The sequence below is a fragment of the Tachyglossus aculeatus genome, chromosome 5 (genome assembly GCF_015852505.1).
Source record: "Tachyglossus aculeatus isolate mTacAcu1 chromosome 5, mTacAcu1.pri, whole genome shotgun sequence".
NCBI lineage: Eukaryota > Metazoa > Chordata > Mammalia > Monotremata > Tachyglossidae > Tachyglossus > Tachyglossus aculeatus.
The window spans coordinates 48,141,279-48,167,486 of NC_052070.1; the positions used below are offsets into that span (position 1 = coordinate 48,141,279).

The window sequence follows — 26,208 nt, forward strand, 5'->3', positions numbered from 1 at the left end:
GCGCCTGGGGCTTTCTGGTTCTGGATGCTAGGCCTCCTCTTTCTAGACTGTGGGCTCTAGAATGTGTATCCAAGAGGCCTGCCGCTTCCATTCATTCATTCAATCAATCGTATTTATTGAGCGCTTACTGTGTGCAGAGCGCTGTACTAAGCGCTTGGGAGAGACGGTCCCTACCCAACAACGTGCTCACGGTTTAGAAAGGGGAGACGGACAACAAAGCAAAACATGTAGACAGGTGTCAAAGTCGTCAGAACAAATAGAATTGTAGCTATGTGCAGATCATTAACAAAATAAATAGAAATAAATAAATAAATGAATGAATAGAGCCCACTGTTGGGTAGGGGCTGTCTATATGTTGCCAACTTGTACTTCCCAAGCGCTTAGTCCAGTGCTCTGCACACAGTAAGCGCTCAATAAGTACCCCCTTCCTCTCCCCCCTCATCCCCCTCTCCATCCCCCCATCTTACCCCCTTCCCTTCCCCACAGCACCTGTATATACGTATATATGTTTGTACATATTTGTTACTCTATTTATTTATTTATTTATTTATTTATTTTACTTGTACCTATCTATTCTATTTATTTTATTTTGTTAGTATGTTTGGTTTTGTTATCTGTCTCCCCCTCTTAGACTGTGAGCCCACTGTTGGGTAGGGGCCGCCTCTACATGTTGCCAACTTGGACTTCCCAAGTGCTTAGTCCAGTGCTCTGCACACCGTAAGCGCTCAATAAATACGATTGATGATGATTTATTTATTTTGCTTGTACATATCTACTCTATTTTATTTTGTTAGTATGTTTGGTTTTGTTCTCTGTCTCCCCCTTTTAGACTGTGAGCCCACTGTTGGGTAGGGACTGTCTCTCTATGTTGCCAACCTGTACTTCCCAAGCGCTTAGTCCAGTGCTCTGCACACCGTAAACGCTCAATAAATACGATTGATGATGATTTATTTATTTTACTTGTACCTATCTTTTCTATTTATTTTATTTTGTTAGTACGTTTGGTTTTGTTCTCTGTCTCCCCCTTTTCGACTGTGAGCCCACTGTTGGGTAGGGACTGTCTCTCTATGTTGCCAACCTGTACTTCCCAAGCGCTTAGTCCAGTGCTCTGCACACCGTAAGCGCTCAATAAATACGATTGATGATGATTTATTTATTTTACTTGTACATATCTGTTCTATTTATTTTATTTTGTTAGTATGTTTGGTTTTGTTCTCTGTCTCCCCCTTTTAGACTGTGAGCCCACTGTTGGGTAGGGACTGTCTCTAGATGTTGCCAACTTGGACTTCCCAAGCGCTTAGTCCAGTGCTCTGCACACAGTAAGCGCTCAATAAATACGATTGATGATGATGAAATACGATTGATTGATTGATTCCTCGTCCTTCCTCTTTTCCCTCTTGGTCTTTCTCCTCCTCCTCCTCCTCCTTCCTCTTTTCGTCTCCGCCCCCCTCCTCCTCCTCCTCCTCCTCCCGGCGGGGTTGGTGGCCTAGCGGGGCTGAGGAATTTCGCTCCGGTCCCCAACCGGCCTGTTGCGTTGCTGAGCGGCTCTGAGAATTTCCCGACGTTGCCCGGGCGGCGGCGGGGGCGGCCGGTCCCTCGGGTGGGTCCCTCTCTTCTCCATCTCTCCCTCCCTTTCTCCATCCCTCCCTCCCTTTCTCCATCCCTCCCTCCCTCCCTTCCTCTCCTCGGCCCGGGCCGGGCCCGCTCCGGACCGACCGCTCAGCTCAGCCCCTCATCCCCTCCGCCTTCATGCCGACGCCCGGAGGACCAGCCGGAGGGGAGCCCGGGCCAGCCTCGTCCGGGCCGGGCAGGTCAGTGCATCCCAGGGTGGCGACCCCCTACTCCCATCCGTCCCCCCGGGCCTGGAATGCCCTCCCTCTGCCCATCTGCCAAGCTAGCTCTCTTCCTCCCTTCAAGGCCCTGCTGAGAGCTCACCTCCTCCAGGAGGCCTTCCCAGACTGAGCCCCTTCCTTCCTCTCCCCCTCGTCCCCCTCTCCATCCCCCCTATCTTACCTCCTTCCCTTCCCCACAGCACCTGTATATATGTATATATGTTTGTACATACTTGTACATATCTATTCTATTTATTTTATTATGTTTGGTTTTGTTCTCTGTCTCCCCCTTTTAGACTGTGAGCCCACTGTTGGGTAGGGTCTGTCTCTATATGTTGCCAGCTTGTACTTCCCAAGCGCTTTGTACAGCATTCTGCACACAGTAAGCGCTCAATAAATACGATTGATTGATTGATTGAGCCCCTTCCTTCCTTTCCCCCTCTCCATCCCCCTATCTTACCTCCTTCCCTTCCCCACAGCACCTGTATATATGTATATATTTTTGTACATATTTATTACTCTATTTATTTTACTTGAACCTATCTATTCTATTCGTTTTATTTTGCTAGTATATTTGGTTTTGTTCTCTGTCTCCCCCTTTTAGACTGTGAGCCCACTGTTGGGTAGGGACTGTCTCTAGATGTTGCCAACTTGGACTTCCCAAGCGCTTAGTCCAGTGCTCTGCACACAGTAAGCGCTCAATAAATACGATTGATTGATTTATTCCCTTCCTCGCTGCCCACACCCCACCCCAATTCCACTCCCACTCCCTCCGCATCCCCAGTGGGTGCCCGGGGACCCCCGCCCCTTTCCTCTCCCACCAGGGAGGTTCTCTCCCCTAACCCGGCCATCCAGCCTCCGTCCCAAATTCTGCGTGTCTTGTTCGTTTGCGCCTTCCCGCCCCGGAGGCTTCTTCCATCGAGCCCCTGTGCGACCAGTGCCGCCCCTCGGCTCCCCCTCCTCCCCCCCAACTCGCCCCCTGAGCGACCCCAGATTATGGAGGTGTAGGAGGGCGTGGGGCGGTGGTGATGGTGGTCAACTTGTCCTCAATCCCCAACACATTCGAGGCTTGGGGTTGGAAACGCGTAAATCCCAGTGACCTCTTTGGGGTGACTTGTGTGCAGCCCCCTCCCCGGCTCCGTTATCAGGGTGGGGGCTGGCCCTCCCCTCCCGGCCTTCCTAGGAACGGGGAGAGGTAGGGGACCTTCATCTCCTGACACTCTCCTCCTCCTCCGGAGCCTTGCTTTGTCCGTCTTGGGGCGGCTGCGGGAGGGAGAGGCGGGCCGGGGCCTACTCCTGCCAGAAGAATGCCACAACCACAGCCTATTGATCAGATAGAGATCAATGAGAGAGAGAGAGAGAGAGAGAGAGAGAGAGAGAGAAAAGGATGTGAGACATAGGGGAGGTGGGCCTGGGCCCAGAAATAAAGAGAAGAGGGGCAGCGACACGGATTATTCGTTTTCAGAGGGTGTCCGGCGATTGGGCAGCGAAGAGGTTGAACTGCACCAATTCGCACCAATTTTGTTTGTTTGCGTTTGTTTTTGTGGGACGTCCCCTCCCCCCCCATCCCAACGACACCACCCCGGTTCCCAGTAGGATGAGCGAAACCATCAACTCTGCTGATAGAGCGATTTGTTGGCGGAAGGCTGTTTGCTTGTTCCTGCTTTGAGTCATTTATTTTCTTCTCCTTTTCCCCCCCCCCTGCAGAGGGGCAGGAGGAGTGAGGGATCGGCCTGGGCTCTGCCTAAGCTAAATGTTGCCCTTGAAACAGAGCGCCTGAGAAAGCTTGAGATAATGATGGCGAACCCCTAGCATGTTCTGAAGTCACAACCCCGGGTGCGTTTCCTCTCTGGAGTACTGTCCCTCTGCATCCCCATCCTCAGCACCCCTGTGCTGCTGTCCGGTAGCAGAGACCCCGTTCCTGGTGAGCGTAGCCTTCAGTTTTGGGATCCTTGACCTGTCTCCCGCATCCCATAGGGTTCTTTTTTTTTCTCCTGCACTTCATTCTCTCCCTCCTCTTCCACTCTTCTCTCTCTACCTCTTGGTTTCTATCCCTCAGCCTATCTCTACCTCTCAGTCAGTCTCTCTCTACCTCAGTCTCTGAACCCCTCATTTCTCCACCTCTCTACCTCTCGATCATTATCTTTCCCTTTCTGACTCAGTTTACCTCTCTGACTTTGTTTTCTCTCCATCTCTCTCCCTTGTTGTCTTTCTCTGTCCCTCCACTTCCCCAGTGCTTCGTGTGGCCCTTCCATTCCAGAAGACTTTTAAAGCACTTTCCCTGTTACTCTGTCGCCCTTCACCCCCTCCACCCGCTGTGTGTGTGGACTGGCCTTCTTGTTTTCTCTGCTGTTGACTTGGCCTGGCTGTGGCCTCCCTGTATGTGTGCCCCAAACCTTTGCTGCCCAGGATGGGACTTGGGTGGAGGGAACAGCTCAGGCTTTGAACTGCTTCCTCCTGTAGCTGGTCCTTTTCATAGGGGCCTATGACAGTCCTGGCCAGGGGTTAGGACGGGGAGGAGACAGCAGACAGGCTGTCCAGACCCTGCCGCTTTTTGTCTCCCTACATCCTCTCTACTCCGCAGATCGTGCTCTCCTTTATAAATAATAGTAATAAATAATAGTAATGGTGGTATTTCTTGAGCGCTTACTATGTGTCGAGCACTGTACACTAAGTACTGGGGTAGATACTAAGTAATCGGCCTCACTTATGGCTCACAATCTAAGTAGGAGGGAGAACAGCATGGGGAAGTGGATTGAGCCTGGGCCTGGGAGTAGGAAGGTCATAGGTTCTCATCCTGGCTCCGCCATTTGTCTGCTGTGTGAACTTAGGCAAGTCACTTCACTTTTCTAGGCCTCAGTTCCCAGCGTGGCTCAGTGGAAAGAGCACGGGCTTGAGAGTCAGAGATCATGGGTTCTAATCCCAACTCCGCCACATGTCTGCTGTGTGACCTTGGGCAAGGCATTTAACTTCTCTGAGCCCGTTACCTCATCTGTAAATGGGGGTTAAGACTGTGAGCCCCACGTGGGACAACCTGATCACCTTGTATCCCCCCCCACAGTGCTTAGAACAGTGCTTTGCATATAGTAAGCGCTTAACAAATGCCATCGTTATTATCATTATTATTATCTGTAAAATGGGGAATAGGACTGGGAGCCCTATGCGGGACGGGGGCAGTGTCCAACCTGATTTGCTTGTGCCCACCCCAGTGCTTAGTACAGTGCCTGGCACATAGTAAGCCCTTAACAATTGTCATGATTAGTATTGCTATTGTTAACAGACATTGAATCCCCATGTTACAGATGAGGGAACTGAGGCACAGAGAATCTGTGACTTGCCCAAGGTCACACAGCAATTATGTAGTGGAGCTGGGCTTAGACCCCTGGTCTTCTGATTCCCAGGCCTGTGTTCTTTCCGCTAGACTATGCTACTTCTCATATCCCCATTACCAGCCTAGTATTCATTTTCTTTTGGGATACGTGTTTGGAGCTGGAGGAGAGATGGGTCTGAGCTTGGCAAGGGGGAGGGTGATTCCAAATTCAGGAGAACATTCTTCTAGGCGGCTGAGCGAGGAGAGCCAGACCCAAGATGGGGAGCGGCTGAGGCCTGGGGTGCCAGTGTGCTGACAGTTCAATTACTTTGCTTTAAAAAAAAAGTGTCTGAAAATGTTCTGAGTCATCATTATATCCCTGGTTCTGGCCCCGGGAATTTTGTTTCTGTCGCACAGGGAGGGTAAGGGGGGACAAGGGGGTCGAGGATGTGCAGTCGCTGGGGAGGCCTGTGGATTAAGACATAGTTGGACTGGGAGAAGAGAAGGGGGCCTGGGGAGTCTGAGAAAGGGGTCCAGTACCCTCGGCTCATGGCCGAGTTTTCTTTCCGATTTGGTGACGGAAGGGTCGAGAGTGAGGTGGAAGAAGCCGCGGCATGAAGCACAGCACTTCCACGACCCCTCTGATCGCTTGGTCCCAGGGGATTCTGCCACTGCCAACCCAGAGAAGTGGGTCGAGTGGGGCAGCCAGCCCCGGTTTTGGAGAGGGGTGAGGTTGATGGAGGGAAACTGAGGGCTGAGGGGGAGGGCCTGGCCCTGAAACCACACCTCCCTCCACCCCTCCTCCTGCGAGAGTCGGGATTTGCTTTCAGGGTGTTGGTTGCCAGCCCTCTGCCTTCTCAGTAGCCACAGACGAAAGAGGACTTGTCTGCAGGGGTGCAGGAGGGAGGAGGCACAGCCCTGGGGGGGGGTGCGAAGAGGAGTGGGATGAAGTCAGGAATAGGGTGGTGACTGCAGTGTCTTTTTTTCCGTCCAGTGAGATCAGCAGACGGGGGAGTCATCTCACTAGACCTGGGGTGGAGGTTGAAGGGGGGGGGGCCCTGTGGCTTGAGCTGGCGATAAACAAGAGCTACTGGGTTAGAGTGGGAAAGCACGACCCCAGCCCTCAGCTGGACTCCTGCCCCTGACCAGAATGGGGGCTGTCTTGGAGGAGGGAAGGAGGAAGAGAGGAAGGGAGATTGACCGGCCTGAGGCTTTTTTGGTGTTTTGGGGGTTTGGCTGGGCCTCTTCTGGCAAAGCAGATGTGCAGAGCGGGTGCTGGGAAGGGAAAACCAGAGCTTCCTCCGGGGCCCTCAGAACCGGAACATTTTAAAGGAGCCTTGCAAATAGGCCCCTCACTCAAGCACAGTGAGTCCCCAGTCTGCCAGGCGAGGGCTAGAGAAGGCCAGTTCACTTTCCATGTCCCTCTTGCTGGTTGAAGGGAATGGTAAACTGGGATGGTGTGTCAGGCGACCGCAGGGCTCCTGGAGGCCAAGGAAGTTGGGAGCTGGTTGGTTGCCATTGACTTTGCTTTCTGGGAGTTCGGCCTGGAGAGCCCGTGGGGTGGCAGGCCGGGGCTGGAGCTTGGGTTGGTTAAGTCCCCAAGACCGCTGTGTGATGAGGACCTTAGACATCGCGGGCGAGTCTTGGCGCGGGTCTGGGGGGAGTGAACTGGGTGGACTTCACTTGGTTCTGCCAGTTGCTGCTTGGGGAAGGAGTAAGGCCCCCTCCCTGTTCTTACCTCCCCCCAAGACCCAGCCTGCAGGATCTGGTTTCGGGACGGGTGTGGGCCCAACCCCCTGGAGGGTCCAGGCCGGGTCTCTCCTTCCAAAGCCCCCACCAGGGTGTGGACAATGCTGGGAGCTCCAGTATGTGTTTGCCACAAATTCTACCGTCCGAAATAACACCGTTTCGAAGGAGCTGAAACAGCACCTGGAGGGGTCAGTCCTCAGGTTCCTCTGATCCTCAGCTGCCTCCCACTCCAGGAGAACAGTTCTTGGACACAAACCAGCTCAGCCTCCCGAAGTAGAGTATGGGGCTGCCATTCTGCATGGTTGGTGGTGGTGGTAGTGAGGTGGCCAGTCCGGCCTCCCGGGCCCTGGAACTCCCACCGATTGGCAGGAGTCTCCAACATCATCATCATCATCAATCATATTTATTGAGCGCTTACTGTGTGCAGAGCACTGTACTAAGCGCTTGGGAAGTACAAGTTGGCAACATATAGAGACAGTCCCTACCCAACAGTGGGCTCACAGTCGAAAAGGGGGGCTCCAGCCAGCTGCCTGTCAGCTGGAGTACTCTCCCTCTCCCGGGTGTAGCAGGATGGTCGCTGAAACCCTGTTGCCAAGGTCCAGGAGTGGCCATACTCATTGAGCACACTACCATTAACTCTGGTGTTGGTTCTGGGCTCGGGCTTGGAGGAGAGGAAGGGTCTGGGAGAAAAGCCCCATACTCCCCCCGGCTTCTGGGTTTTGATGGGCTTGGGGTGGGCCTAGGACCCCCAGGCAGGTTGTGGCGGGATAGGACACTGCAGGGGCTGAGGATCTTTTTCCAGTGGTACATGTTGGTTTTGTGGTGCTGACTCCTTCTTGCCAATAGTCCGCAAAACAGACTGACTTGGGTCCTCTTTCCATGCTGAGTAAGCTTCCTGGATCCGTTTTCTCCTTACCCACAGGCTTCGCCTTGCTCTCTTGATTTCCCCCAGGGGCTGTGTCTTGCTGCCTTACAGGACCAAGGATGCATAGTAAATAGCAGTGACATCCTAGCCACCCTCTGCACCTGTCATCCCCATGTGAAAAACACACACACACACACACACACACACACACACACACACACACACATATACACACACTCTCCATTCCCCCATCCACTGACCAAACCTGGATTTGGGTTGGCCATTCCCAGTGTCTGTGCTGTTGATCAGATTCCGTCCTGATTGCTTGGGGGGTTTCCTGGGTCTGCCTGGCAGTGCCACTCCAGGATTCTGTCCAGGGATATGTTTTCCCTCCTCCCATTTTTCCTTCCTCTCCCCTCCCCCTTCCGGTCCAACTTGCATTAGCCATCCCCTCAAACAAGGTTAGCTGATGGCCATATTGCATTAGTGGAGGCTTGCTTTCCATCTCTGATCCTTTTTCCGACCGCGGAGGAGAGTCCGACTTTCCGGAAAGAAGGCGTAGAAATATAGCACAGCGTCTAAATTGTCCACTGAGGCTTCTCCCGTTAGGGAAGCCCAGAGAAAGGGGAGAGGTGGAGAGGGAGGAAATGGATGAGAGGATGGGGAAGGGAGGATTCAGAGAGGGAGAGAGAGGGGAGGGTGAATCTACTGATGACCAGAAGAACGCCCATCTGGACTGAGCCTGTCCAGTGCTGTCTGCCCTGGTCTCAGGCTGGACATCAGCTCTGGCCCTCTACCCTCTGGAAAGGCAATCTGAGGAAGGGGCCTGCCCTTCTCTATCCCACCCCACAAGGAACTGGGTTTCGGGCGTGTGGGAGCTGAGCTCTTGTCCCCTAGCAGGTTAAGGTAGCGGTGCGGAGGGAAGATCTCTAATCGGGGGGATGGTGAGGCTCTATCCGAATGTGTCACCAGGCTGGCCTGGTGGCTGCCGATCATGTGTTTCCCTTGCAACCGTCCAGAGTGAGTCTGGACCAGCCCACTGAAAACGGGTCCCGCTTAAAAGGACCTTGGTTGGGGCTAGTTTGAAACTCTCCCTCTCCCTCTGTCCTGCAGATAGATCTTGGTTGAGTCCCCATAGAGAAGAGCTGGGGATACAGGGAAAGGAGGAGAGAAGCTGATGTGTCTGAATTTTCACCTCCTCCCGGCCGTCCCCAAGTGACATCGGCTGCTGCTGCCTACCCAGAGCTAGGGGAGCTGGTGGGGACGGTGCTCTGCGCTTTGCCAGCCGTGGTCAAAGCCCGGCCCATGGGTGCTTATGGAAGTCTGTGGCCCTGCTCTGCAGTAGCTCACTAGTTATTCTCTGCCCTGGTGTCAGAGTGGCTACTTTCTGACCCCACCCAAGAGTTTTGTTGGTGTCAGATGGGGTTTGCAGCCCAGCCCCCAAAGTCCCGACATTCCCATGCTCCTGTCATCTGGGTGCCAAAGACCCTGGGAAGGGGGGTGCAGGACTCCCCCCGGGTCAGGCACCAATCAGGCTCTGCTGGGATCCCACTAGGGCGGGAGGGCTGGCTGGGGCCGCATGGCATTAAATCATGGTCAGTGTGCCTCTTGCCACAGCCCCTGGCTGGAGCTATCAGGTAGCCTCTCCTTGCCCTCTGACCACTGGGAAGGGGGCACGTTCGACTGGGTGGCAGGGATCCCCGTGTGCCCTCTGGAATGCCTTCCTCAGCCGGAAACACCGAGTCTCTTTCTGGGTGGAGACAGGGGGCCACGGCCCTAGTGGTTGGAGCATCAGCACGGGAAGGGAGGGGCTGCACTCTTTCAGGCAGAACCCCAGGCTCGGTGAGGGCAAGGGCGCAGGGTGACAGAAAGTCAAACTGCTGCTTATTTCACACCCCAACACCCTCAGTCTTGCCAGGGAGAAGGTGCCAGACTCCCTGCTGCCAGGGGGAGGGCTGGGGGGTTGTTGAAGTCCAGAGGCACCTCGGTATATGAGATGCCCCCAGAGCTGGGCCGGTCCAGCTACAAGGGTCAGGGTTATATTTTGAACACAGGGGCAAAAAGGGGGCTGGAGTTCTATGAGTGACTAGGACTGGGAGGTTGTAGACAAGCTTCAGAGAGCCAACAAGCCAGATAGCCACCATCATTATTTCTTTTTTAATGGTATTAAGCGCTTACTATGTGCCAGGCCCTGTACTAAGCACTGGAGTAGATAACAAGGTAATGATAATGATGGCATTTGTTAAGCACTTACTATGTGCCAAGCACTGTTCTGAGCTGGTGGGATGCAGTCCTTGTCCCACATGGGACTCACAGTCTTAATCCCCCTTTTACAGATGAGGTAACTGAGGCACAGAGAAGTGAAGTGACTTACCCAAGGTCACACAGCAGACAAGTGGCAGAGCTGGGATTCGAACCCAGATCCTTCTGATTCCCAGGCCCGTGCTCTATCCATTAGGCCACGGTGCTTCCAAGGTCTTTTGAGCACAGATGGGAAGCACTCAGGTCTTGGTAGAGCTCTGGGTTGACCGAAACTGGGCGTCCCTCTCAGATAGCCCGGGTTGACCCGACGAGTCGGCACCTGCAGCCCCAGCAATGGACAGCCTCGCTCCACCTACCAACCTGTGAATTGGTAACATGGGGAGGGGCTGAGGGAGTGGAGAAATGTGGCGAGGACAATGGGCCAGGCCAGAGAGAAGAGCCTGGCATCAGTTCTGGTACTGGAGAGATGCATCGGCTGGTCCACGCTGGGCCCAGTTATCCCTACAGAACTTCGGCCGGGCAGAAGGACAGGGTGGACCTGGGGAGTGGGAGTGACAGGATGGCACCCAGCTGTCTCTGGGGTGGGGTGAAGGGGAGGAAGTAGCATTGTGGCTACTGTCTAGTTTCCTCTCAGATCTTCTGAGGGGCTTGTAACCTAGAGCTGGCCCTCTGGACCATGCTAATGCAAGCCATACAGTCACTGTCATTCATTCATTCATTCATTCAATCATATTTATTGAGCGCTTACTGTGTGCAGAGCACTGTACTAAGCACCTGGGAAGTACAAGCTGGCAACATATAGAGATGGTCCCTACCCAACAGTGGGCTCACAGTCTAGAAGGGGGAGACAGACAACAAAACAAAACATGTGGACAGGTGTCAAGTCATCAGCATCAATAGAAATAAAGCTAGATGCACATCATTAACAAAATAAATAGAATAGTAAATATGTATAAGTAAAATAAATACAGTAATAAATCTGTACAAACATATATACAGGTGCTGTGGGGAGGGGAAGGAGGTAGGGTTGGGGGGATGGGGAGGAGGAGAGGAAAAAGGGGGCTCTCCCCTCCATGGGGTGGGGAATGCAGAGTCCAAGGGGGTGACCAGACCCCACATCTACCTGAATCCCTGAGCTTCAGAGCGGGGTCTCACTTGGTACCATGGAGCTAACCTGGGGGTTGACCAGCAGCCCGCAGGAGGGGTGAGGTAGAGGGATTGAGCTATAATGAAGGGACCACTAAAGACATCACTCCAGGGTCTTCTCTCTTCCCAGCAGCATGGCCTTTTGGGGAGAACACAGATCTGGAAATCAGGATACCTGGGTTCTAGTTCCAGTTCTGCCAACAGTCTGCTGTGTGAGTTCAAGCGAGTCCCAATCTCTCTGGGTCCTCAGTTTCCTCATCTGTAAATAGTGTTGCCATTCCTGCCTCTCGTGAAACTGCCGTATGAGTTCCAAGTGCTGTTCTAATGATCTTCTTTGGAGCTCAGGTTAGCTGCCCCGGGGCAGGAAGGGTGGAACCTGAGATGAGGGAGCCCCTGAGCTTCCAGGCTGCGAAGCCTCACTCATCACCACCCACAAATCCTGCTGCCCCTCCCACCCAGCGCCCTGGGGCTACTGACCCCACAACCATCTTAAGAGGGTCTGGGCTCGGGGCTGTTGCCTCTGGCCCCTGCTGCTCTCCATCCCTGCGATGCTGCAGTTTGAAGTTCTGGCCATTTCCACGTGTTTGGATGACTTGTTTACAAGGTTGGGGTCGGTTGGCACCGGAGGCCTCGTTGTTTGGATCCGGCTTCCCATCTGCCTGTCCATTTGTCCAGAAGCCTGGGATGGTGCGGGAGCCTGGGAAGCTCTCAGGGCCCTGACAGGCTAGTGGAGCCCAGTGCCCCAGAGGTGAGGTGGTCCGACCCAGGCAACGGGCTGCTGAAAGACAAGAAGCAGATCTTTAGCAGCGAGGCCTCCCCAGTGGTCCTGGGGAGCAGTCTGTGTGTGGAGGGCTTGGGGATGGTGGAGGAGAGGAGGGAGATGTGGTGAGGAGAATGGGCTTGGCTAGGGCCCCAGCTTCTGCCTCGGGCTGGATGGCTTCCGGCATTCACCTGCCCACCTGATGCCTGCCAGCTCCCTAGGGGTGCAAACACTGGGCATCTACAGGCAGGAGGGGCTGTCTGCCCCCTCTCTCCCTCCGCCCTCCACTCCGGGAAAAAGGCCCTTGTTATCACCAAGTTACATTAACGACAACCTCATTCGCACCTACTCAGCCTTCCTGTCCCGCCATCGACCCCCGGCCCATGTCCTCCCCCAGTCCTGGGATGCCCTCCCTCTGCCCATCCGCCAAGCTAGCTCTCTTCCTCCCTTCAAGGCCCTACTGAGAGCTCACCTCCTCCAGGAGGCCTTCCCAGACTGAGCCCCTTCCTTCCTCTCCCCCCATCCCCCTCTCCATCCCCTGCATCTTACCTCCTTCCCTTCCGCACAGCACCTGTATATATGTATATATGTTTGTACATATTTATTACTCAATTTATTTATTTATTGTACTTGTGCATATCTATTCTATTTATTTTATTTTGGTAGTGTGTTTGGGTTTGTTCTCTGTCTCCCCCTTCTAGACTGTGAGCCCACTCTTGGGTAGGGACTGTCTCTATATGTTGCCAGCTCGTACTTCCCAAGTGCTTAGTACAGTGCTCTGCACACAGTAAGCGCTCAATAAATACGATTGATTGATTGATTGATTGCCTGGGCTTCAGGCAGACCCCAGGCAGAGGGAGTACGAGGGACAGCAGGGAGCAGGGAGGGGAAAGAGCCCATTTCAAACCTCAAGGTGAAGACATTTCTGCACTGGAGAGATGGCACTGGGCACTCCTGGGCACCTTTGACCTCTCCATCCCCGAGGGGCACTGGGCAGCTCTGAGTGGCTCCCAGCGCCCGGCCCGCAGAGCAGCAGGACTCCCCGTGCGAGGCCCCGGTTGGTACCTCCCGGCTCTCCCACCCCTTCTCCTGCCGTAGCCACCGCTCTTCTGGGCCTCCTTCCCAGAGGGAAGTGATCCAGGATGTTCTCCAAAAGGGGAACCTGGGAATCCAACCCCTCATGTGTGGAAGGGGATGTGGTCTCGGGGTCAGAGGAAGTAAGTACCAAAGCCTAGAAAGAGGGGGAAGAAGCTAGCAGGTGCCCCGGGGACGAGGGCCCACGTGCTCAGCCGTGGCTCAGCCCCAGCCGCTTTCCCACGCACTTTGCTTCTCTTCCTGGTCATTTCTCTTGGGCTTTTCCCTTTCCGCTGCCCCGGGAGTTGTTTGTTTGCGTGCCGGCTGCTGCTTCTGCTGCTCCTGCTTTGTTGATTTCTGGGATCGCGCGTCGCGAAGAGACACTGTCCCCGATTGGCTGGGGGCCGGCCTGCAGCGTGGATGGAAGGACTTCGTCAGCTCTGGGCCTTCGGTCTCGGGTCCTGGCCTTACCTTCCCTATCACCCACACCGGCCAGAGGGTGACTTAATTTGCTCCATGCTACCTGCTTTCTAGTCGGTCCTAGCCCCAGCACCAGCCCCGGCCCCAACCGCTTCAGTCTGACTGGCCTGGCCTGGGCATGACCTTGACAGGAGGGGCAGGAAGCAAGTTTGGATCTGCTGTGTTGGACTCCTAGGGCAGGAGGCACTTGTTGGCCCTGTGCCACAGATAGGGGAACTGAGGCTTGGAGCAGGGATGTACCCTCCTGGGTCGGAGACGTGGTCCACTGAGCCGGGCAGTGTGACTGTGGCAGCAGGGTTCTTGAAGGGACCATCCTTGTGTCTACACACCCCTAACTCATTATGGCCACCTTGGCTGCGTTCCAGATTTCCTGAACTTGTTCCTCTGGGCCCCCACCCTTGAGTGGATGAGCCCGTTGTTGGGTAGGAACCGTCTCTATATGTTGCCCATATGTACTTCCCAAGCACTTAGTACAGTGCTCTGCACACAGTAAGCGCTCAATAAATATGAATGAATGAAAGAACACCTCTCCTCCTCTTCTTCCAGGGCAAGGGGGAGCTGAGCAGTGAATAGGATGGCCCCCGGGGTCGATTGCCCCATGGAACTCTGGTCCAAGGAGGAAAACCAGGTGCTGGTGGATTTCCTGCTACCCACTGGAGTCTACCTGAACTTTCCCGTCTCCCGCAATGCCAACCTCAGCAGCATCAAGGAGGTACCTGCTGTCACAGCTCCTCAGAATCAGAACCCTTGGGCACAAACACACACAGTTAGATCTGGGGGGAGGGAGGGTGTGTTGTGAGTGGCTCGTGTGAGGCCCCTGTGTTGGCGCGACAAGGGTGTGTGCATGCGTGCCTGAGAGGTGCTGTTGGTGGGGCTGTGATATCTGAGGACTCCGTCCTCTGCAGGGGCCCAGCCTGCCTGCTCCGGAGAGCGGTTCCCTTGGCACACTGCCCTGCCGGCTCCCTCTGCCCCTTCCCCTCCTCCCCAAGGTGGGGCTGGACCACTCAGGGCTGGGAGGGTCAGGTTCAGCCTGAGTTCCAAAAGCCCCCAGGCTGGGCTGGATGCCTTAGCCGAGCATCCCAGGCATAGGCTTTTCTGGCCTAGGGCCTCGGGTGATGCCCACTCCACCTAACACCTGGCCCCTGGACGAGGGAGCCAGTTGTCATCATCCCAGAGTCAGGGCAGGGAAGCAGCTGGCTGGACTTCCTCACTCTGTGGCGGGAAAGGATCAGAACGGCCCTGGGCAGGGCAGGTGTTTTATACGAACCCATCCAAACCCACCATGCACCCTGGACTCGTGCCCAGGACTCAGGTGCATCTGCCCGCCTTGTGCAGCTCTTGGCTCCTGTTCTATCAGCATTTCCAGCCCAGTCCTCGGGGCTACTGCCAGGCCAGAGCACCTTCTCCCCCGCACCACCCACAAAGAGTCGGGGAAGCCGGCTCCTGCCCTGGCCCAGCCGACGGTAGCCTTGTATCCCAGATCCTGTGGCGCCAAGCGAAGCGTGAGCCGCTGTTCCACATGCTCAGCGACCCCGAAGCCTACGTCTTCACCTGCATCAACCAGACGGCAGAGCAGCAGGAGCTGGAGGACGAGCAGCGGCGGCTCTGCGACATCCAGCCCTTCCTGCCCTTCCTGCGCCTGGTGGCCCGGGAGGGCGACCGTGCCAAGAAGCTCATTAACTCCCAGATCAGCCTTCTCATTGGCAAAGGTCAACACTTGGGTTGGGGGGCGGCGGCATTGGCTCCCGGGTACCCCAGTCCTGTCCTGTCCTCCCCTAACCCTTCCCACTCTGGCTCTTGCCCCACCTGACCGTGGACCCCTGTGGCCCCCAGGCCTCCACGAGTTTGACTCCCTCCGCGACCCGGAAGTGAACGATTTCCGCTCCAAGATGCGTCTGTTCTGCGAGGAGACGGCAGCCCAGCGGCAACAGCTGGACTGGGAGGCCTGGATGCGGTACAACTTTCCCCTACAGCTGGAGCCCTTGGCCGTGGCCCGGAGTCCCGAATCCCTGCCCCTCACCAAGACCCTCTTGGTCGTCGTCAAGTTCGAGGGCAATGAGGTGAGAGCTTCCCCCTCTCCTTTCTGCCCCAGGGCTGGTTAAGGGTTGGGAGAGCGGGAACTGAGGGGACCCTTCCTGAAGGCTGAGGTCCTCGAGGTGCATCCCACCCGGATGCCCAGGGGTCATCTTCAGGGTCACTAACTCTGGGCAGCACCTCCGTAGACAGATTCTGTGAGCGAGGTCTGTGGGGCTGTACTCGAAGTAGTTCAAGTCCAGGAGAGCAACCTCGATCCATCACCTTCAGAGTGTTTCTGGTCTCTCTGACCTACAGAACGTTTCCGGTCCGTGACCTCCAAAGGGTTTCTACGCTTCATTGGCTGGAGGTCCGCCAAGGCGTCTCCTCTCCCGGCCTGGGATCCCTTGAGCCCGGCCACTGCCTCCCAACAGCCCTGCCTGCCTGCGTCCCCACTTCCCGCCCCCCGGCCGCTGACTCTCTTCCTCCCTTCCACCCGCAGGAGAGCTTCACCATCCAGGTGTCCCCCAAGGACATCCCTCTGGTGCTGATGGCCAGTGCGCTCAAGAAGAAGGCCACGGTGTTCCGGCATCCAGCCGTGGAGCGACCCGAGGACTACACCCTACAGGTGAACGGGAAGTATGAGTACCTGTATGGGAACTACCCCCTCTACCAGTTCCAGGTGAGGCCCAGGGGCAGGGCCTCCCAGGGTTGGGGGGAGGGACAGGACTTCCTGGAGGCAGAGGTGGGGTCTCCTGAGGCAGGAAGGCAGGGGCAGGGGTTGGTTTCTCTTCCCCTGTCTCAAGACCCCTGCCCCGGTCCACACAGCACCAGTTGCCCCCTATTTAAGAGAAGCAGCGTGGCTCAGTGGAACGAGCACGGGCTTGGGAGTCAGAGGTCATGGGTTCTAATCCCGACTCCGCCACTTGTCAGCTGCGTGACTTTGGGCAAGTCACTTAACTTCTCTGTGCCTCAGTTGCCTCATCTGTAAAATGGGGATTAAGACCGTAAGCCCCATGTGGGACGAACTGATTGCCTTGTATCCCCCCAGCGCTTAGAACAGTGCTTGGCACATAGTAAGCACTTAACAAATGCCATCATTATTATTACTCAACCCTCTGAGCGCCCCCCACCACTCTTGCTCCCCAGAAAATGTCCCAGCCTCCAAGGACTTTGGAGCTTACACTGCTGAGAACCAGGACAAGGCCAGGACCCCAAGGAGTCCAGTGGGGGAAGGGAGGACGGAGGGAGGGTTCAGCTGGCAGGGGGGCTGTGTCCCACCCGTGTGGCCCCCGCCCCACCCGGCAGGGCCCCTGAGGGCATCTCTCTGTGTCCCCTTGTCTCCAGTATGTCTGCAGCTGCCTGCACGAGGGGTATACCCCCCACCTGACCATGGTTCACTGCTCCTCCATCGTCGCCATGCGGGACGAGCAGAGCCATGGCTCTGCCCAGGTCCCCAAGCTCCGCCCCAAGCCGCCCCCCATCCCCTTGAAGAAGGTGAGCCCGGGCCTGGTCCACCTCCGGTCCTGACCCCCTCCACCCTGATGGCTGTGGGAGGGGCGGCACCCACCCAAAACCCCCTTGCAGCGTTGTCTCCACCCTCGACCTTGGAGTTCAGAGTCCTGTTCCAGCTTTGGGCCCTGGGGATGTCCTGCCTTTCTCATTGCCTGCTCTCCCTTTGGGAGGGCCCTGTGGTGTCCGTGGGCCAAAATGCAGCCCCTAGCCTCCTGCCCAGCCCCATTGTCCTCTATCTCCTCCCACCCAGCCCTCTGCCCCTTTTCGCCTCTGCTTTACACTCCAGATGGCTTGTCACACTGCAGCTCCTGCCTGGGACTCGGGCTGAAACTGAGATTCTTCCGAGCAGCCTCCTGGCAGTCCGGCCTCCTCCCTGGTTGTCCTGGGGTTTGGCCCAGTATGTCCGTAAGGCGATCTGGCTGCACTAAGACCTGCGGGCCGAGTGATAGTTGGGCTCATCAGCAGGGCTGTAGTTAATCTGTCGCTTCCCAGCTCTGCTGCCCCGGCTTCTCCTGCGCTCCTCCAGATTTACCAAATACCTTTCTGGGGGCCCGAGCAGGGAGAGACCTGTTCTCTCCTGAGGTCCAGTGGACTTTTCCTCCCCGACCACCCCCAGCTTTGGGCCGAGCTGAGCGCTGCCTCCCTCACAGCCAGCCTCGGTGCCCCTCTGTCCCTGGAGCAGCCATTCTGGGAGGAGTTGGCCCTGAATGCCGTCTCTTCCCCGGTTGGTTTGCAACTCTCCCTCCCCAACGCGTGCCTCCCCCGCCAACCCCAGCCTGCCTCGGGCCTGAGCTGAGTGCCGTCTCCTCCCCAGCCGGCCTCAGTGGCCCTCTGGTCCCTGGAGCAGCCATTCTGGGTGGAGCTGGTCCAGGGCAGCAAGGTGAACGCGGACGAGAGGATGAAGGTAGGGGAGCCGCCGGCCCGTGAGGTGACGGGTGCTTTGCTGCACAAATGAGGCAGCTCCAGCTCCAGGGGAGAGAGCGGCTGGGGCGAGGGGGGCCGCGTGGAGCTGTCTGACCACATTACCCAGCATCCCTTTTGAGGGTGGTTTGTGTGATGGTTCAAAACAGGAAGAGGGGAAGGGGGCCAGGCTAGCCAGTCTTGACATGAGGCTTCTAAGAAATCTCTACCGCCTGAGTTCTGGGTATCTGCCTTGCCGGGGAGTTGTGATGACCACACTGTCCCCAGAGATATGGCAGGAAGAGGGGACGCCGTGGCCCTTCTTGACTGGGATGGGGCAATAGAGGGCTGGTGGCCTTGTCCCACTTTGAGCAGCCCTGAGTGACCCTGGTGGGTGAGGGGAGGGGATTCAGGAAGGTGTCTTTCAGTTACTCCCCTCCCCAACTCCCCCAGTGCACCCACCTGCCTCGTGGGGATCTGGGACTTTTTCCCATAACACTGGAGGGGAAACCGAGGTCCTGGAGGTGCCCAGCTGGTCTGCCCCAGGGCTGTGGAGTTCAGCAGGGTCTGAGGGCTTTGAGTTGGTACCGACCTCTCACCCCTGCAGTTGGTGGTCCAGGCCGGCCTCTTCCATGGGAACGAAATGCTTTGCAAGATGGTGTCGAGCTCGGAGGTGAATGTGTGCTCGGAGCCCGTGTGGAAGCAGCGGCTGGAGTTCGACATCAACGTCTGCGACCTGCCACGCATGGCGCGGCTCTGCTTCGCCCTCTACGCCGTCATCGAGAAGGCCAAGAAGGCCCGCTCGACCAAGAAGAAGTCCAAGAAGGCCGTAAGTGGGGCAGTCTCAGGGGAGGGGCAGGGTGGCCACGGGGTTGTGGTGGAGAAAGCTCTCGTACTGGCACCGTCACGGTGACCCCAGGGACCAGGTTCTGTTCTGGGATCGCCCGGAAGGATGGGGAGTGGAGCCAGATTGCTCCGAGGACTGGGACGACTTGGGACGGGCCTGCAGATTGGGGGATCTGGGCTGAGGCCAGAGCCGCGGGGCAGCTGCTGTGAACCTTGGGGCAGCGATGGTTTGGGCGGTAGGGGTTCCCCACTCTGGGAGGTGAGAAGGGGCCAGGGCAGCGGGGCAGCTGAGAGGCAGCATTCTGGGTGCGAGGAGGGGACTGAGTCACTGGTGTTTTGCGTGTGAGTCACCTTGGGCCAACTTGCTGGAGGTGACTCAGGAACTGCTGACTCAGCTCAAGTCCTGATCAAGGACCCCCATCACCCGGTCCCAACTCGCCCCGGCGCTGAGGTTAATGTGGTATGTTTCGGGGATGTGTGTGGGGAGTGAGTCGAGGGGCAGAGCAGGGTTCAGAAATGTCAATGTAGTATAAGGGCTTCTGGGAGCTCGGAAGGAGGATGGGGGTGGAGTGAGGAGGGCCAGAATAGAAGTGGAGTGAGGAGGGCCAGAATAAAGGTGGAGTGAAAAGGGCCACTACCCCTTGCCCCCCAGGAATCCAGTACTGACTTTCTGACACCCAGACTGGTCTCCTCACCCTACAGGGGAGGGATTTGGGGGCAAGGGGAGCCCAAGTGAGCCCAACTCTCTCCCCACTTCCCTCCTGCCCCAGACAGGCAATTTATCCATCAATCAGTGGTATTTAATGCTTACTGTGTCTCTTGCGCTGTACTAGGCACTTGGGAGAGTATTATACAACAGTTGGTAGACACATTCTGTGCCCATAAGGAGCTTAAAGTCTAGAGATGGGGAGAGGGACAGTAAAATCAACTACTGACGGGGGAAATGGCAGAGTGAAAGAATATGTAATGTTGTGGGGCTGAGGGTGGGGTGAATATCACGTGCTTAAGAGGTACAGACCCGAGTGTACAGGTGATGCAGAAGGGAAGGCAGGTAGGGAAAATGTGGACTTAGTCAGGGAAGCCTCTTGGAGAAGATGTGATTTTAGGAAGACTTTAGAGGTCAGGAGAGTGGTGGTGGTCTGTCGAAGAGGAAGGCAGCGTGGGTTGGAGCTGAGGCCTTCTCACCAGAAAAGGCCAACTTCCATGTGGATGGGGTGGGGGTCAGCAGCCCCTGGTAGGGTTGGAAGGGGCAGGTGGGCAAGGTTTGGAGAGCTACAGGTCTTGTTCCCATTGGGAGCTCTCTGGAGTGAGTGAGGCTGGACATCCAGTCCAGACAGCCGAGGGAACCAAAGACAGTCACTCGGCCCCGGCAGTCCGGATCTGGGACTCCTGGCCGGTAGTGTCTTATTGATTTGCTTTGGGGAGACCAGCCAGAGGGGCTCAGTCCTATTTTATAACCCAAGGTCCGGGAGAGGCTGGAGGAAGGGAGAACCCTAAACCAGGACTAGAGCCCTAGGGGTTGGAGGCTTAGGATCCCAATCAACTAATCAATTAATGGTATTTTTTGAGCACTTTCTGACTGCAGAGCACTGTACTAAGCACTTAGTAGAGTACAGTGCAACGGAGTTGGTAGATATGTTTTCAGTCTATAAGGTCCCAGTGCTGCTGCTGCAGTTTTCCCCACCAGTCTTGGGTCTGCCCGGGGCCTTGACTGGCAAAGGATTTCCAGCTTCTAGTAATAATAATAATATATTAGTTAAGCGCTTATTATTTGCCAAGCACTGTTCTAAGCACTGGGGTAGATACAAGTTAAGCAGGTTGGACACGGTTCAACACAGCTTCTGCTGGAAGCCCCTTTCCCCTAAGTGCCCCGACCCTCACATCCCTTGACCCCACCCAGGATTGCCCCATCGCTTGGGCCAACATCATGCTGTTCGACTACAAGGACCAGCTGAAGTCGGGGGAGTGCTGCCTGTACATGTGGTCCTCGGTGCCGGGTATGTGATGGTCCGGTCGGTCGGCCAGGCCTGCCCTGCGGGGCCGGGGGCCTGAAGGATGGGGACCGGGGTGGGGAGGAGGGTGAGAGAGGAGGGAGCCTGCTGGTTGGTGAGAGCTTCTCCCCTCCCCAATCCCCCTTGTGCCTCCCAGATGAGAAGGGGGAGTTACTGAACCCCACGGGCACCGTGAGAAGTAACCCCAACACCGAGAGTGCGGCCGCTCTCGTCATCTGCATCCCCGAGGTGGCTCCGCATCCCGTCTACTACCCAGCCCTGGAGAGGGTGAGCGGGGGCGATTGTGAGGAGGTGGGGGTCCTGGCCCTCTGTTCAGCTGGAGCTGTGACTGCCCAGTGGAAAGAGTCCTCCACTCTTCTGTGCCCAGGGTGCTCAGGCCTGCGGCGGGGGCTGCCCCAGGGCCCGGAGTCCCTGCAAGGACTGAGACCTGGATGGTGTTGTCGGGGGGACGTTTGTGTTGCAGATCCTGGAGCTGGGGAAGAACGGGGAGCACGCTCGGTCCACAGAGGAGGAGGTATGGCCTAGTGCGCTCAGCCGGGGGCACCTCTCGGCCACAGGCTCCTCCGTTTAGGGGGCCAGTGTGTGCCCGGGCTCAGGCCTGCTGTCTGTCCCCAGGGAGGGGTAGTAGACCCGGTTTTCTGGATGGGCTTCCTCCCACACCCACCCACAGCCTCCCGCCTGCCTCGGCCAAACCCCTGAGCCCCTGCCCCTTCCCTGCAGCAGCAGCAGCTGAAGGAGATCCTGGACCGGAAGCTGTCGGGGGAGCTGTACGAGCACGAAAAGGACCTTGTGTGGAAGATGCGGCATGAGATCCAGGAGCAGTTCCCCGAGGCGCTGGCCCGCCTGCTGCTGGTCACCAAATGGAACAAGCATGAGGATGTGGCCCAGGTTGTGGGGGGGATGCCTGGGGGTCCTAGAGGGGGGCCGTGTGGGTGCCGGGGAAGGGGGAGGGTCTCTGAGCGAGGATTTGACTCAGGTGAGGAGTGGGAGCCCTGAGAGCACCTCTGGGCCAGTTCCAAGTGAGGGCGGGACCCAGGGGGTAAAGGAGGGGGCATCTCTGCGTGCGGATGTGGGCGGGGTGACTGGCAGGACTCAGGGTTATCCTACAGGTTGCCGGAGACAGAGTGGGGAAAGCCTCTGCCTCTTCGGGCACCAACCCTTCTCTCCTCCAACCCTGCTGCTCTCAGATGCTCTTCCTGCTCCGCTCTTGGCCCGAGCTGCCAGTCCTGAGTGCCCTGGAGCTGCTGGATTTCAGCTTCCCAGACCGCCACGTGGGCTCTTTCGCCATCAAGTCCCTGCGGAAACTGACGTGAGTTTGTGATGGGGTTGGGAACGTGAGAGGGTATTGGGGCCCATTCATCCTCCCCTGGTCACCGCGGCAGAATGCACACTCCAGGGGCCCGTACCCCTGGCTCCGCAGCGGATGAGCCCAGGGTGATGGGGTGATGGGGCTGCGTGGGACTACACCACGCAGAGATCTTTGGGCCTATTCACTCTCCTTCTCTACCTGGTCTTACACTGAGGTGGCCGTGACACGCCAGAGGGAGGCTTCCTCAACCTGGTTCCTGGTTCTAGGGCCTTCTTGGGCCCCCAACAGCCCCTCCTCCCTGGCCCTCTTGGGGTTGGGGAGCTTCCAGCTGGACACTGCCCGCTCTGCCATCTCCCCCTGCTAACCCCCTGTGACCATCCAGGGACGACGAGCTGTTCCAGTACCTGCTGCAGCTGGTGCAGGTGCTCAAATACGAGTCGTACCTGGACTGCGAGCTGACCAAGTTCCTCCTGGACCGGGCCTTGACCAACCGCAAGATCGGCCACTTCCTCTTCTGGCATCTCCGGTACGTGCCCGACCCGGGCATTGGGGGCTGGCGTTGGAGCCATTGTGGCGATATGGGGAGGCCAGGGGGACTTCGGGGCTGTGTACTCCTTCCCTTTGGGCCTGGGCCGGACCCAGCTGGACCTCCTGATACCAACTGGCACTGTAGCCTCCGGGCTTGTGGCCCGAGGTCAGTCAGCAGAGCACCTGCCGTGGGTGGAGCAGGGGACTAAGTGCCTGGGGGAGAATACGATAGAGTTAGTAGACACAATTCCTGCCCTCAACAGGTTTACGGTCTAGGAGGGTGGTTGTAAGCATGCAAGTGTGAAGGTGGTGCAGGAGCACTGAAGTGGCAGTTGCCCTTCCTTGCAATTTATCTTAAGTATCTGGCTCCACTGCTAGATTATCAACTCCTTGTGGGAAGGCAGCAGATCTTCTAACTCTTCTGTACTCTCCCATAATACTTCACTCTGCACTGTTGGCACTCAATACATTGATTGATTGAATGATAATCTGAGGATTAGAAATTAATTGGGAAAGCCACCTGGAGGAGCCTGATTTCTGTAGGGCTTTTAAGGTGGGCAGAACAGTTTGGACAGGGAATTGTCTGCTTATTGTTATATTGTACTGTCCCAAGCGCTTAGTACAGTGCTCTGGATATGGTAAGCGCTCAGTATGGTTGAATGAATGAATGGTCTGCCGCATGTGAAGCGGGAGGGAATCCCAGGCAAGGGGAAGGGAATGAGCAAGCGGTCGGTGATGGGGAGAGATGCAGATGAGGCACAGTTAATAATAATAATAATAATAATAATAATAATAATGGCATTTATTAAGCACTTACTATGTGTAAAGCACTGTTCTAAGAGCTGGGGAGGTTACAAGGTGATCAGGTTGTCCCAGTGGGGCTCACAGTCTTAATCCCCATTTTACAGATGAGGTAACTGAGGCACAGAGAAGTTAAATGACTTGCCCAAAGTCACACAGCTGACAAGTGGCTGAGCCAGGATTTGAACCCATGACCTCTGACTCCAAAGCCCGTGCTCTTTCCACTGAGCCACGCTGCGGCTGGTTGGAGAGGAACAAGGAGTGTGAGCTGAGGTGTAGTGGGAGAAGCGAATGGGTTAAGTAAGCAGAGAGCTGAGTGAGTGTCTCGGAGCCGACGGTCAGGAATTTCTACTCCATGCAAAGACTAGTGGGCAACCAATGGAGGTTTTTGAGGCGTGGGGAGATGTGTGCAGGAGGATGTTGTAGAAAAATGATCCAGGCAGCCAAGTGAAGTTTGGCCCAGGGAGGTCAGTGAGAAGGCTGGTTCATGAATCAAGCTGAGGTAGGACTGGTGGCCGTTTGGTTGGGGAAGAAGGGGCAGATTCTGGAACGGCCGGATTCTGGGCGGCTGGACAGACCGCCGGTAGAACTTGCTGATCTCTTGGGGAACCCTCCTCGCCGGCCTGGGCTCCCACCCCCGGCCCGGACCTTCCGGTCGGCTGCCTGCGCCGGGCTAGGGGGGTGATCGGTCTGCCCTGACCCGTTCACCCACCCCAGGTCGGAGATGCACGTCCCGTCGGTGGCCCTGCGGTTCGGGCTCATCATGGAGGCATACTGCCGCGGCAGCAACCACCACATGAAGGTGTTGATGAAGCAGGTGAGACACCCGCCCCCCGCCCCCCACGCCCCTCCAGCCTGTGGTCACCTCTCCCTTCCTCCCCCACGCTGACCCTGCCCTGCCCTGACCCCGGCCCACATCATCCCCCGGGCCTGGAATGCCCTCCCTCTGCCCATCCGCCAAGCTTCCTCCCTTCAAGGCCCTACTGAGAGCTCACCTCCTCCAGGAGGCCTTCCCAGACTGAGCCCCTTCCTTCCTCTCCCCCTCGCCCCCCTCTCCATCCCCCCATCTTACCTCCTTCCCTTCCCCACAGCACCTGTATATATGTATATTTGTACATATTTATTACTCTGTTTTACTTGTACATATCTATTCTATTTATTTTATTTTGTTAGTATGTTTGGTTTTGTTCTCTGTCTCCCCCTTTTAGACTGTGAGCCCACTGTTGGGTAGGGACTGTCTCTATATGTTGCCAACTTGTACTTCCCAAGTGCTTAGTACAGTGCTCTGCACACAGTAAGCGCTCAGTAAACACGATTGATGATGATTGATGATGACTGTCTCTATATGTTGCCAACTTGTACTTCCCAAGCGCTTAGTACAGTGCTCTGCACACAGTAAGCGCTCAATAAATACGATTGATTGATTGATTGCTCCCTCCCCGCCAGGGTGAAGCGCTCAACAAAATGAAATCGCTGAACGACTATGTCAAAGTGAACTCCCAGAAGACCCCCAAGCCCCAGGCCAAGGAGCTGATGCACACATGCATGCGACAGGAGACGGTCCTGGAGGCGCTCTCCAACCTGCAGTCCCCACTCAACCCCAGTACCTTACTGGCTGACGTCTGGTAAGAGCTGGCCACCACTGGCCCCAGACCCGTTCCCTCGGCCGGGTCCCTCCCTCTGACCCGGCAGGCCGATCGCTGAGCTGGGGTGGGAGGAACGGGCCGCCGCTGACGGCCCCGGGCGCCCCGTCTCCCCAGTGTGGAGCAGTGTACCTTCATGGACTCCAAGATGAAGCCGCTGTGGATCGTGTACAGCAATGAGGAGGTGACAGGGAGCAGCAGCGTGGGCATCATCTTTAAGAACGGTGATGGTGAGTAGGCGAGGCGGTGACCCTCGGGCACCCGGGGCTTCCCGAATGGGGCCGGGCCCTCCTGGGGATAGGCACTGGCTGGAGGCTACCCTTCTTCCCGTTAGGTCTGGATTGACCTCTCTGCTTTCCCTATGGGGAACCAGGGGGAGCGGACATGCCACCTCGGGGCCTCCTGGGAACTGAGTTGGGGTCGAGCCCCACGAGGAGAGTGGTGGGGTCTGGCCAGGGAGGGGACTTGGGCCTGGAGGCCCTAAGGGATGTGCCTGTGTCCTCTTGGGGGTGGCTTGACAGACCTCCGGCAGGACATGCTGACCCTGCAGATGATCCAGCTGATGGACGTGCTGTGGAAGCAGGAGGGGCTGGATCTGAGGTGAGTCCCGGCCTCTTCCCGTGCGAGGCTGCCGCGGAGCAGGGGGAAGACGTGGAGCCGTGCGGCCAGGGGTGGGCAGCTGGTGACGGCTCACTCAGCCCCTGTGGGGGAGCCCCGGAGGAGTGGGGTGGGCAGGCAGACAGAGTGTTCTTTGGGGTCTTTGGGGAGTGATGATGCCTCACTCCCATAAGCCTCGCGCCCCAGGATCTGGACATGCAAGAGGCTTTGCCCTGCTCTCCCTCCTCCCCTTCCTCGGGCTGGACGGGGCCGGTGCCAAGGCCCGGGGATCGGACCGGCCCCGCAAAGCCCCCTCCTCAGCCGTGGCTCTGGCTGCCTCCCGCAGGATGACGCCCTATGGCTGCCTGTCCACGGGTGACCGGACGGGGCTCATCGAGGTGGTGCTGCGCTCGGATACCATCGCCAACATCCAGCTCAACAAGAGCAACATGGCCGCCACAGCCGCCTTCAACAAAGACGCACTGCTCAACTGGCTCAAGTCCAAGAACCCAGGGTGGGTCGGGACACATCCCCGTGGCGCAGGCCCGGTTCCTGGGAGAGGCCGG

General features: G+C 56.9%; 1 protein-coding gene across 3 annotated transcripts in view; it reads left to right on the forward strand.

Annotated features, from left to right (window-relative positions):
• Positions 1–26,208, forward strand: part of PIK3CD (phosphatidylinositol-4,5-bisphosphate 3-kinase catalytic subunit delta) — a 51,045-nt gene that overhangs the window by 21,057 nt on the left and 3,780 nt on the right. Inside the window, exons 1-19 of one of the 3 annotated variants that reach the window (XM_038747116.1) lie at positions 1,666–1,811; positions 14,025–14,190; positions 14,959–15,187; positions 15,312–15,538; positions 15,994–16,173; positions 16,839–16,988; positions 17,821–17,910; positions 18,514–18,735; positions 20,653–20,749; positions 20,901–21,031; positions 21,228–21,278; positions 21,485–21,652; positions 21,952–22,073; positions 22,456–22,599; positions 24,120–24,219; positions 24,849–25,027; positions 25,163–25,275; positions 25,567–25,645; positions 25,989–26,156. In XM_038747116.1, coding sequence (XP_038603044.1) covers positions 14,053–14,190; positions 14,959–15,187; positions 15,312–15,538; positions 15,994–16,173; positions 16,839–16,988; positions 17,821–17,910; positions 18,514–18,735; positions 20,653–20,749; positions 20,901–21,031; positions 21,228–21,278; positions 21,485–21,652; positions 21,952–22,073; positions 22,456–22,599; positions 24,120–24,219; positions 24,849–25,027; positions 25,163–25,275; positions 25,567–25,645; positions 25,989–26,156 — 2,588 coding nt within the window. In that variant the 5' untranslated portion in view covers positions 1,666–1,811; positions 14,025–14,052. Of the gene's footprint in view, positions 1–1,665; positions 1,812–14,024; positions 14,191–14,958; positions 15,188–15,311; positions 15,539–15,993; positions 16,174–16,838; positions 16,989–17,820; positions 17,911–18,513; positions 18,736–20,652; positions 20,750–20,900; positions 21,032–21,227; positions 21,279–21,484; positions 21,653–21,951; positions 22,074–22,455; positions 22,600–24,119; positions 24,220–24,848; positions 25,028–25,162; positions 25,276–25,566; positions 25,646–25,988; positions 26,157–26,208 lie in introns of those variants that run through there. The other 2 variants (XM_038747118.1, XM_038747117.1) reach the window with 2 other exon arrangements.